This window comes from Vanellus vanellus (genome assembly GCF_965231255.1).
Source record: "Vanellus vanellus genome assembly, chromosome: Z".
In the NCBI taxonomy this organism is placed as follows: Eukaryota; Metazoa; Chordata; class Aves; order Charadriiformes; family Charadriidae; genus Vanellus; species Vanellus vanellus.
In genome coordinates this window covers 47,347,743-47,360,853 of record NC_138908.1, presented here as the reverse complement: position 1 = coordinate 47,360,853, position 13,111 = coordinate 47,347,743, and the positions used below count along the sequence as shown (strand labels likewise).

Here is a 13,111-nt window from a genome sequence, read left to right as displayed (position 1 = left end):
GAATTTGTCTGCAGTGAAATTGCCTGTAATGTTCCTCAACTTTGAAAAAGAGTAAATTTACTTTAAGAGTAAATATGTTTGAGCCTACTTATTTACAGCTAATGTTTGAATATAGAAAGAGCAGTTTCTTAACCAAGAGTTCAAGTTTTGGGAGCTAGGTAGCCTGGTAATCTAAATCTTTGTTGAATCTGTACATGCATTTGTTTTCAATGTTAGACTGATCTTGGCTGCTTTTTCATTGTCCATGTTGTAACTGATTTTTACCAAAATGTTACCTTCTGCATTGCAGTAATGGGACAATTATTCCACCTGCTCCAGTGTTGACATTCCCTGAATCTTTCTCTTGTCTGCTTTGCAAAAGTCAATGCACTGCCATCAAACAGTCTGGGCAGTCTGCTGCTCCTGACTGGTATTACCTGGATTTGCTGTTGAGCACCTGCTAAAAGCATCCAATCTGAAGCATGCTAGAACTTGATTCAGATAAACACAAATGTCCCAGTAGCTCTGTTTCTGATCTCTGCAGACAATTCTCTACTGACTTTGGCAGGTGTCAGGAGCAAAACTTCCTTAAGGATTTGTTCAGCTGTAGGTTCAGTAGCAAAAGAAGGGTCTAGGCTAGTGCCTGGTTGTATACGTCTCACCATTTTTCTTAAATTTGAAATAGTATGTTGATTGCTGTTAGTGTTACCATCATTAGCTTCTAACTGTGGGTATACAGTTCAATTAAAGCAACACAAAGCCAATGTACCAGGCGGAGTCAGTTTCCTACTGAAAACTTCCAAAAGAAACAGAAAATGACAGTAAGTGCACACACTAAAATTTGTGTGTGACACTCAGGCCATAATTTTAAAACCACATTAAGTGTTCTGTGTCAAATTGCAGAATTTTACCTTCTTATTGGATAGCAGCTTTTTTCAGAGGGTATTTCCTCCCTGTCCTCTTCCCCCCCACCTCCACCCCTTTTTTTTTGGTCAGAAAATGGATCATTTGCTCTTCACCTGCTAGTGCTCCTCTTGCTGAACCTGATGCCATGTGTATCGTTAAGTTGAACCACAAGTGATTAAAAAAAAAATAATCCCAAACAAACCTGTAACCCAAAACGAACAAAAAAGCCCCACCACCAAACCCATGCCGAAATTGTTTCGACTTCTTGCGCTCTCAGTTGTGACTTCTTGCGCTCTCAGTTGTGACTTCTGGAGGGTCTGGAAAATGCAGGTTTTGTGTTTGCAGATGGTAACTATAGAACTCACTGTATCTTTACTTCAAAGCCACTATCTACTAGATTGAATAATAAGATATGGAGATGAATGTCCTGGGAGTAACCGGTGATGGTGTGATGTCTACAAACATGCCTTGGGACAGGCAGTAAGAGTTAGAAAGCTAGAAAGAACAATAGGGTGTAGGGCAGGGAATTCTCTGCAAAGAGAGTGAGAAAGATAAATATGGACTTTCACTTTGCTCTGTCTATGTCGGAGGCACTCTGGGAAGGGTTGAACATTAAGGGGGAGGATGAATATTAAGTTTTGTTAGGGCAAATTCTTACTTTTTTTTAAACCAAAAGTTGTTTTACACATAAGTAAATTTAGTGATTTCAGCCTTTCTGTTAAGTTTGAAAAGCATTCTACACACAGAGAATATTTCCCACTTCTTTCTAAATTTAGGTATCCTTAATAATGTATCTTGAGCTGTATTTAAAAACTAAAATTAAGTGGGGGATTGGAAGTGTAACTGTATTTTCAGATGTACAGAATGATCTAAGGACTTAATTTCAAAAAGAAATGTTTAGTCATATATATAACCCTATTGGCAGCCCTTGTGTCAAACAAAAACAAAGAAAAAGAAGGCTACTTGTGTTATTAAGATGCTTTTAGAATGTGCAGATAAAAGCAACATTATTCTCAACAGGCCTTACATATAGCCCAAATGCCTTGGTTTTCTGATTAGTAACAGAAAATGTGATGGAGAGACACTCAGATACAGTTGACTGGGTGATTTCTTGGGAACCAATGGGTTGTATGTGTTCAGATTAAAATAAAGTTGTTTGGTCTGGATTTATTTTATTGGGCTTGGTTGAATAAGGTGTGCATATATATAGCAGAGTGGAATGGGTTAATCCAGCAAAGCCTTTTAAAACCCTTGTAATTTGACAGTGAAGTTCTATTATGATACAAAGGAAATGTCGTGTTATTTGTTATTGGGATTTGTGTTCTGTTTTCAGGTTACTACTTTTATTCATACAAATTTATTTTATCTTTTGTAGGAAAGAATTAATACTGTCTGGCACTTTAAATCCACTTAAAGATTTGCATCTTGGAAAACTGGCGTTAACCAAGTTTCCAAAGAGTCCAGAAACATGGATTCATAGGTTTGTTTCCCTTGTCTTCTGTTACCTCACCACACTTAAACATTTTTCCTAGGTTTCTTTTGTTTTTTTTTTTTTTTTCCCCTGTGCTTGGGTTAAGGAGAGCCATAAATGAAGGAAGACATCTAGAAATATAGCAGATTCTTTGAGCCAGTCATCGTAAAATACTGTGCTTTGGCTTTTGAAGATACTTGCCTGTATTGTACACTTAAAACTGAAATCATATGCACCTTTTTTTGCTGCGTATTTTTTTAATAAACTTTGGAGATGGTATAAATTTCCCTAAAAGTTTATCATGTCTTGCAGCACCTAAAATTCTCAGCCTGAGAATTCTGATTCCAGTAGTAAGTATTTGAGCATTGTGGGTTTCTGCCTTTTTTTTCTCCTCCAGCTTACCACTATATTGCTTGTCTACAGGCATTTCAGAAAGACAAGAATCTGTAAAAGCTAATCTTTATAACCAAAGTTGGATTCTTTTCCAGTCCAGTACTGGTCTTTTTGGTTTGGTGAATTTGTTTTTATAATTTCTAACCGAAGCCATGTCATTAAGTCACCACTACTAAATATTAAAATAACAGAGCACACTTTTGGAAAAGATAACTCCAGAATGATGCAAATGCACAAAGCTAACCATCTCGGTTATGACTGAGTGTATATAAAATGCCTGTAGCACAGCCAAGTGAAGTATAAATCTGTTGCTCAACTTTGTTTAGAAAAGAAAAAATAAATCTTGGTGTGTGTGATTTTATTTTTTTTCCCCCATCATGTATTTTTCACAGGATAACTCATCCTTTTATAGACAGCCTTAAAAGAGATTTGAATGTAATACATTATAAAGCAGTTTGCAATGTTTGCATTTTACATGTTCACCACTAGGACAACTGTAAAGTTAATACCCCATTAGGGGATTCATGCTTTATCAGAAACATAAAGCTTCAGTTGTACTGAACACATGAATTTTTGGAAGAGGGAGTTTTTGGTAAACTCTTGTTTGTGAGTGTGTAGCTTAAAATTCTCAAGGTTAACCTGGAATGTAATACACTTAATACTCCTATATGTTTCTTAATTTATAAACATCTACTTAATTTCTGTTTATTTCTTTCGTAGTAGCATTGACATAGCAACACCACTGATGAGTTTCTGCAATGTTGTTTTTTAATTTTGTTGTTCTTCAACTGCTTTTCATCATCTCCATGCTACTGACTTGTGCTGCTTGATTTCTTTGACGCAAAAGGAGTATGTAGAAATAATGAGGAAAAAAATCTTGCAGCTTGTCGTAGTTTAGCCTTACCTACATGGTAGCTAACACTGGAAAACTGATTTTTTGCATGTAACCTGTGCTTAACCTGGTGCCATGATGATCAATACATTTTTATGAAATTAGTCAGAACAGTAGGTTTTTAATGTTTATTTACATCTTAGAAATAATAAAAAATTCTGTCTGTGACTTCTATGCAATCTTAAATTAGGAGTATTTTAATAGTCTTATCGTTTGTTGTTCTTTTTCATATTTGCCTAAAACAGAAAAGTATATTTAAGGACAATAGTACAAATGTTTGGCTTGGATTTAGATGTGCTGGCCGTGGTTAATATATGTTAGAAAATAAGATGTGCAAAAATTTTATTTCTACATCAGCATAGTGATCAATTTTGTGTTTTCTGTTTGCCCATGATACCAAATTTCAGACAGAAGTGCAAAAAAATAGAACAGGGCAGCTTTAAAATTCAGTAAAATATCAAATATATTTTTTCTTACACATGGTGAATACACTCACTAAAGATGTTGAAATACCTGTCATATGTTTTGCCATACGGCCTTTTGCTATTAATTTTGGGGGAATTTCAGATAGATCGTGTGCGTATGCATTCACTATATCTATTGATTTCACAATTGTCACTGAATAATCCTGCATTCATTTGCAGTAATTCCAGGAACTGCAATAGTAATACTAATAGGAACAAGTCTTCAAAATTGTATATATTTATATATGTATACACAATGCGATTTTATATACGCATTGCAAAATAGAATTCTCACTTTAAAGAAAGTTAATTTATTGTTTTTATTTTATTTATTGATTTCTTTTAATCAGGAGTGACACCTTTCTGAAAGTAGCAATTGATCGGTTTTGGAACCGATGTGAGCCAGTATAAAAACAGAAAAACCTGTGTCACAGACTGGAGGATGTCAAGTTTTCCAGAGCATTCCACCTGGGCCCATTGCAGTTCTCTTGACACATACTGCTGCATGGAGGTCTATACATCTGTGATCCCTTTTTGTAGGGCCCTTTTGTGTAGGGTCTGCAGATGCACATTATCTGCAGCATTGAGGACACCTCTCAAAATACTCATCTAAAAATACTACTAAACTACCACTAAAAGTCAGTCCAAAGTAGAGTTAAAATGCCATGTAGGAATCTGTGCTTATCTCAAGTCACTTCAAATCAAATATGTATAACTCAGCAGTAAAAACGGTTGGTTTGGTTATCACAATAGCCCTTGAAACGGTAAGTCTTTTGCACTTTCTTTGCCCTGGTGATGTGCAGAAACTAATTTGGCTTGCTGTGTGCAGTACTGACTAATGTAGAAAATACAAAGCACAGTTAATTTTTTTTTTATCGTATAACTTTTTTCAGTCTCATTTTGAATACCTTATTTTAGTGCTATACAAGTTTCTGAAAGGGGAGCTCATTAGAAATTCCATGCAGACAGTTCTTGCATTTTTTTCATAAATCTGCTGTTTCCTTTTGTTTCCATTTAGTCTGCTTTAACTAGCCATGATCACTTATAGTGAGTGAACAAACAAATACAGCTAGAGTTAAATTATTTTGGAATGTGACCATAAAGTTGTAGCTTTCAGGATGGGAAGAGTTAAGATGGTTATGTTTACTACTTTTTCTTATTCATCATCTAGTTATAGTGTAGTTCAGATAACTGAAATATCAGAAAGGCTTCGTTGATTTGTGTAAATGAAAAAACACTTTTTCTCATAAAAATTGCTCTCTCACCATTAACACTGTACATCGTTTAACCAGACGATGGGTGCTGCAACAACTAATTCAGGAAAACTCCTTGCCCAGTCTTGTGACTAAAGGAAACTTGGGAGCAGCACCTGTGGAGAGAATTCACCGACTAGTGCAGGAGGAAATGAATGTCTGCTCTGAAGCTGCTGGGAGATATCCAAGCAACTACAATGCCTGGTCCCATCGCATCTGGGTTTTACAGCATTTGGGAAAGCTGACTGTCAAGGTATAATACAATAGTGAATAAAGTCTTAAATTTCCTTGTCTAAAAAAAAAAATAAAAAAATACTGATTTGCTAAGCAGATCCTTTGACATGGATGGAGAATGTCATATTAAGTTAGCACAGGTAGCTAAGAGTGTTTTAAAAAAACAGGCAAAATATTTCAATGATTGTGGGTTTGCATTTTTCTTGCTCTGCAGAATAAACAAATTTTTCTTGCTTATGTACAAAGTTCTGTTTGTGTACTTGGTGTTAATGAACTTGTGGGAGGAGGATAGATGGGACTATGTGAGCTGAAATAAAGAAGAGGCAACTGAAATTAACGCTAGCGCTAATCTTGAAATTTCTAATAGAGAAAAAAGATAATACATGATAGATACTATTTTGATAATGTAATGTGATGTCTTGTAGTGATATCCTTATTCAGCTTATCTGTGGTTTCAGAATATTGAAGAATTAAGTAAAGACAGCAGAAATTTCAGAGAAAGCACAGTAGTGCTTGTAACTAGTTTCTTCAGCTCCAACAGCATCTTTTGACAGCATTTAAACCGAGGGCTGATCAGGGTATTTCAGCTCCAGCAGGGACATCTTATGTGATGGTGAGTGTTTCACATCACATAGTATCTAAAACATCAAGACTTGCAGCAAACTGAATTAGTTAATGTGACATGGTCTAAAATCACATAGGCAGTTATGTAATACTGTGCTTTCTAAGCTGTTAGGTGAATTCCTTGTGAATATTAGGCTGGTACAGTGACACATTGCACACTTTTAATGGCAGCAGCTGTGTTTTGCCATCCTGTAAATACTTAGGGGAGTAAGGGAGGAATTTAGTGGAGGTTGTTGAGTTGGTAGAGCTGTTGTTTTTATGTGTTATGGGCTAGCTACTGCTAGCCATGGATGTTTTTTTTGCTGATGTTTCCTGTTAATTGTCACTGGAGAAACTTTAAAATTAGCTGTATCAGATCGGTAGTAAATAGCAGATCAGTTCAGACTTTGAGGGAGACAGCCCAGAATTTGGACTTATCTGCCTAGCAAGTTTGTATGAAAAAGTAGTTATGGAAAAGTCAGAAGAATTACAGAATTGGAGTAGATTGGAAGTTAGAAGTTAGGGTTAGAGGTCTATATTAACAGGAAACAGTCTTTTACATAAGTCTTTAATAGCTTTATTAAAAAGAAGGGGGGGGAAAGTTAGCCCTATTAATTAAAACTCAAGTAATTTTATGCTTTAGTTAACAGTAGTTTGAAGCTCAGGATAACACCCTGAGTGCTTTTTATGCTTGCTATACCTTATTAATTTATATAAGCAGAAAGAACTGTGTTGTGGTAGAAATAACTCTTCTCAAAGCTGGAGTTATTCTGGTGGGTTTATTCATTGGCAGTTGTTTGTCACAAAGCATGCCTGGGAAGGAAGTGTTTGAAACTTGTTCAATGACTCCCAAGTCCGTTTGCCTTGCCCGCCATCCCTGTTCCCATACTGGTCGTCTTTTTAGGCTGATTAGTAAGGGAGTGATATGTTTTTTTCTGGTTTTGTCCAACTGGCTTTTGTTACATCTGGCAAAATTTCACTGGTGCTGCTGTTCCCTGCTCAGTGTGTTTAACCCATTGGGAAATCTCCATGTTGATTCAAGGGGTTTTTTGGTGACACCACCAATGCCTCTCTTCAGATCGCGTAGCAGAAGGTGTTTGGGATGCAGGAAAATTAGGGAAAAGTGTGGAACGTAAAAGATATCAAGAATCTTGAGATAAAAGTTGTGTCTAGGTGATTTTAAAAGGCAGAATTAGAAAGTGATTATACTCAAGATATGATGTGAGGGTGGAGAAAGCAAATACGAAGGAAGACAGGGAGAAAGCAGACAGTACAGATATTAAAAAAAAAATATTCAGGTTGTTCTCTTATTTGTCTCATTTTATACCTTTAGCCATTTGTGTGCTTGAATATCTGAAAAGAATGGCAAATTTCACAGAGATGTAAGACTAGAACTGTGCTGAAGAAATTAGCAGATAAAACAGTCACTGCGATTCTACAGCCATTTAGTTCTTGCAAGGTTGCCTCAAATTAGAGCACCCTGTATTTTTTAGGGCCACATTTCTGCTGTGATAAAAACGTTGCTGGTAGCTTGAGATAGTTTTTATTACAGTGTACAAAGAAACAGACACCCAGAAACAGAATGCGTGTTATATTGTCACTGGAATAAGACTTCTCAAAACAGATTTATCATTTATGAAACTGTTGGCCTGTTTTGGAGGATTTGTGAGGGTAGGTTGTTTGGTTTTCAGGTTTTTTTCCTTTGGTTTGGTAAAATCCCAATGCTTCTGCAGACTGAACTTCAGTTCAAACTCTGGGAAAAAGATATAAAATATTAGAGGAGAAAGTTTTGGCCCTGTAGGAGGATTTTCTCAGAAAACATAGAAGTTTCTTCTTTCTTATATTAGACAGTAGAAGACATTATCTTGCTTGGATATAGAAATATCGGTTTGGTTTTCCTGCAGGTGGTGAACCACATTAGCAAGTTTACATAGTGTTTGAATAGTGTTTGTTAGTATCAGTTAAGGATTTCTCAAGAATAGGTTGTTCCAAACCAATCTGATCTTTCTGGTATTGGAGTACGTGCCTTCAAAAAGGAAGAGAAATCTTGACTTCCACTTTCTCACCTGACAGTACCATTAACTAATGAGGTAAAAACATGGGCTCCAGACACCTACTAGTAGGTTGGTGCGTAGCTAATAGGAGAACCAGATTAAGAGAATAGTATTGGTATAGTCTGTTAAAATTTATACACATGATGCTACAGAGAAATCACGCGGATACAAAAATAGAATGCAGTTCAGCAAGGATGGACAAACTTTCTTGTTTTCTTTAGATAGGAATACTCAATTTCATAATTACAGGGTGGAGACTGATGAGACCCTACATAAAAATAAACAAGGGAACAAGTGGTGGGGTGATTGTCATGAGGCAACACCTCTCTTGTGTGATGCCCAGAAGACAGAATCATAAGACACAAAGTAATCTTTCCTGCAGACAATCCCCAGTAAGGCCTTGGCTTTTTCTTAGATGACTGGACCTCCAAAGGTACCTATCTTTTGTGTTAGTGGATGTTGTCCCATTTATCTGGTTATCCTTAAAAGTTCCTTTTCATTTGCCTAGTGTCCCAGATCAAGGGAGTAGGTTTTGAGCTGCAGTTTATGATGGGTAAGCACTTTAAAAAAGCAAGCACAGGGTCAGGAAGGGTGTAAGAGGGAGTGCAGACCCAGCAGTTGAGGCAGAGGTCACCAAGCACGTATGTCCCATTCTGGAGTAGGATGCCAGTTCCACCAGCTCACCACCAGAGGCAGAAGAGGGCCCTTTATGAGAGGTTGTCGGGGGCGGGGGTGTTCATATAATTTCCTCTTTGCTTCACAGAAGAAAGGGTTTGTACTTTGTGGTGTGGAAGTGGAGAAAACTGACTTGGTAAGAAAGAACCTCTGTTGGAATTCAGACGTTAGCTGGCTTTTTGTTTTACCTCCAGTTGTTTGAAGCATTTTCCACTGTTACTTTGAGGTTCCTAGGGGAGAAGCTTTGTTTGTTGTAGATCTGAAGAGGTTTAATGGCAGTCTTCTGTCTTGCTTTTATAAAAGTGGTTTTCTAGTTCAGGTAAGGAGTGATGCTGGGAATCATTCTGTTTGCTTTGTGCAGAGTTAAAATGCATAATTACAATGTTCCCCTGTAACTTTATAGTTTATAAGTGTGTCAGGTAAATGAATCAGATTATCCCGAGATCGAAGTTGGACATAATGTGTGTAGTATCATTTCTAGCTGTATAAAGACTGGTCTGATTTTTCTGATGTTGCCCTTGAGCATTATGTTGTTTTTAATAGGCTTTTTAATTTTAATGTTCAGGAATTTAAAATAGCAAGCTCAATTCTGCTGAGAATAGAGAAGCTGATCTTGTGGTTTAAAGTGCAGAACCGGAGATGGGGAGTTTTAGGCCCCTTAAGGCTCTCACATGTGGGCTGTTATTTAATAATGCACTTCAGTTTGGTGATCTGTAAAAGGAAGACAATACAGGTATGTGTTGTCAAGATCTAAAAAAGCATGTTGAGTATCTTGGGTAGAAGGCACTAATTACATCATTTGTATTTTCTCTAATATCTTTTAGAACAGATGCACCACAAAAAAGTTTATAACTAGCCGTGCACATTTCCATGTTTTTTTTTGTGGGAGGCTGTGCCTCTTGTGCTGCAGGAGGAAAATGAAAGACTTGTGCCTATGAAAGTTGCTTTGCATCAGCTGGTCCTGTTAAGTGATGTAGATAGCTTAGAAAAAGATATTAAAAGCAAGAATATACCACTAAGGTTATATCCACAGTCTTTAGAAGTAAATGAAAAAGGTAGTTTTGATCTCTTTGGAGAGTTCAAATTCCAGAGGAACAATGTGAGGAAAGGGGTTAAAGCCTTTAAAGAAATACAACCATTAGTTGTAATAGAGAAAGTGAAATAAAAGAAACTTTGCCCAGTAGCCAAACTCACCCATCTTCCTAGAAATAAATTTTAAAGGTTTAAAACCATTCAGAATTAAGAGAAAATTCATAGGTGCCAGCAGTGTTACAAATACAGCTGCAGTCACCAATGTAAGTATTTACCACAGTTATTGGGAAAGCCCTTCTGGGAGTTCACCAATTAACAAGTGAAGCAACTTAGTTATGGACAAGTAGTTTTGTATTCCACAGGCTCTAGGACTTGGAACACAATGTTAGCGTTTGACATTCTTTTCTGGAAAATGAAAGTGTGAATTACTTTAAATAATTTATTTGTTTATTTTAAGGAACTCATCCACCCTCTGACACCCAGAATGCACTACCCAAAAATTAAAATACTTCTAACTAATATCCATGTAGTTTAGTGTACCCTCTGCCTCCTCTAAATAGTCTTTATTCCTAACCATTTTGAGATTCTTAAACCACTGCTTATTTCTCAGTATAAGTGGTTTGTTGTTTTTTTTTTTTTTTTCCCCTAACCCTGTGAGAGGGTTTCTGAGACACCTACCTTTTCGGAGTTCTGAACAAGTACAGTTTCTCTTGTGCAGGGATACCAAGATACTTGTCAGCACCCAGTGGAAAAGGCTGTGATTATTTAATTTTTCTATGTGTGTTTTATTAAACCATTACCACAGTGGCTGAAATCCCCAGAGGAGAGGTTACCTTAATACAGAAACACTGGTGGTAAATTCCTTCTTTATAATTGTCACTGCTTTTCGTTTCAGGTTCTCCTTGATGAACTTTCATCCACTAAATATTGGGTATCCATGCATGTCTCAGACCATAGTGGATTTCATTATCGCCAGTTCTTACTCAAGTCCTTGATAGGCAGAACTGTGACTGACAACAATGTACTGGTACAAAATCAAATGGTAAATGAGCAAAACCCTAGCCCTCAAAAGGAGGAGGAGAGTGCAGGGGCAGAAGCTGCATGTGCAGAGGAGCAGAGCGTGGATCTCCTCCGTCGTTTGGAGGAAGAGTTGGAGCTCTGCACTGAGCTGATTGATACTTACCCAGGGCATGAAACCTTGTGGTGTCATAGGTAAGAGGACTTGGTCAAAAGAGTGTCTTCTGATTTGTGGATTGTTTTTTGCCTGATGTTTCCAGAAAAATTGTTGTTCTGGTTTTAAAAGATACCACTCCATAGAAGATTTCTAAGCTACCATGTCTTAAGCCTTTGGAAAGTGTTCCAGAGCATAATCAGAGTAATGGAAAATTTGATTGGGCTTAAGTATCTTGTTGATGTAGACTCCACTTGTTCCCATAGTTTGTGCAAGAGACACAAGACACTGTTGATCAGCCTCCTCACACTTAAAATGTTTAAAGGGCAAAAGTTGAGCAAAGATAGGCAGAAGATGGATCAGCTGCAGAAGACCTCTGCTTTGCCAGCTGGGTGTATGTGCCTGACTAGGTAGCAGCAGATTTCCCAAAGTGTCACTGAGCCCTTTTTTGTCGAGTATGAGCAATGACAGCACATTGGAGTCTGTTTGTGGGGGAATCTAGTAGGATGGCAAATGAACTGAAGCAGTTCAGCAGCAACAGCAGATTATTTTCAGTGCATGACTTTCTTTTTCTCCCCCCTTTTTTTTCTTCTTTCCTTTTCCTCTGAAGAAGGCGTGTGTTCTACCTTCAGCACCACCTGACCAACAAGCTTCCTCTTCTGAGTGCGGTGGTATCATCTGTGGACAGCAGTGATGAAACTCTGAATAATGCCCACCACAGTCCTGCAACAAGTCACATGGCACAAGTTATGGATGTTGATGGTTTGAATGAATCCAGCAGCAAACAAGGTTATACTCAAGAAACAAAACGCCTGAAGCGTGCTCCTATGCAGGACTCTCTTGGTCCAGAAATGGAATACCAGTTCATTGATAAAGTATTATCAACTTGTAGGGATGCAGACCAATCCAGGTTTGCTACTGCTTATAGGAAATGGTTAGTTAGTTTTTTAGGTCAGTGAAGTAAGAGTTTAAAGCCTTCAGGGTTCTTTTAGTGCAATATTCTCTTTTCAGACACAAGTGCATGTGTTGGTTGCAATTATTAGCTAACCATGTGTTTCTCACTCTTTCAGTGGTCAGTCCTAAAGTTCATATTCAGAGTAGAAGTCTGTCACTTTATTTATTCAAGAACCGGTGTACCTTTTTATTAAGCAAATGCAGTTTGTTCTTTGACCTTTTTAAGAAACCAATCTGTCAGCTTCCTACCATGCCATTTTCTTATTTTTTAACTTCTGCATTAAGGTGGACTCTGAATCATTTTGCTTTTTTTTTTTTTTTTAAAAAAAAAAAAAGTAAGTCTGAAATGCTTTTAAAACAGAGTGTCTGGAAAAAGAATAGGAGGATCTGTCAGTATCAACTAAACCTGCTTTCAGGTTGTTCCTCTTTACTGTAGTGGCATCTTGCCAATACCTTATTGGATTCAGGCTATATTTGGTGAGTGCTATTACTTTTGTATTAGCAACCTTTGGTAGAACACCAGACTGCAGTGTTTCTTTCTCAAGGCCCAGTAACAGTATTGGAGCCATGCCTTTTACTATTGTAACTGGGATTTTGTTTGGTTATTATTTGTCACATGAGTTTGATAGGAAAGTCTGTGAAGTTGAAATCATGAAAAGCAGATACAGGAAAATGTGACAGAAAATAGTTCAAACGCACACGTTCACACTCAGACTTACAGTCAGAGCTGTATTTGGGAAGACTTTTCTTGGAACAGACTACTTTACCTTCATTTCCTACTTTGTATTTATTTATTTATTTTATCTCAACAATCCAGAATTAATGACATTTGATACATATTTCTGAATGTATTGTGTACACTACAGAATCTCAGCCTGCTAAATCACACATTGGTAACTTGTACTTAACCAAGACCATGCAAGTCCAATAGATGATGGAGCAAAAGGTAATTATTCTAACTGCTTATTGAGACTATACAATTCAAAAAACAAACAACCCAACAAACAGCAGGAGGGAGCTATCTTTTCAC

General features: G+C 37.1%; 1 protein-coding gene across 2 annotated transcripts in view; it reads left to right on the top strand.

Moving 5' to 3' along the window:
- PTAR1 (protein prenyltransferase alpha subunit repeat containing 1) overlaps positions 1–12,102 on the top strand; it is a gene marked incomplete at its 5' end in the record, with an annotated part of 30,789 nt that extends 18,687 nt beyond the window's left edge. For both annotated transcript variants that reach the window (XM_082497876.1, XM_082497875.1), the window contains 4 exons: positions 2,261–2,365; positions 5,398–5,611; positions 10,852–11,168; positions 11,738–12,102. In XM_082497876.1, the coding sequence (XP_082354002.1) occupies positions 2,261–2,365; positions 5,398–5,611; positions 10,852–11,168; positions 11,738–12,086 (985 nt within the window). In that variant the 3' untranslated portion in view covers positions 12,087–12,102. The remainder of the gene's footprint in view (positions 1–2,260; positions 2,366–5,397; positions 5,612–10,851; positions 11,169–11,737) is intronic.
- Positions 12,103–13,111: the final 1,009 nt, after the last annotated feature.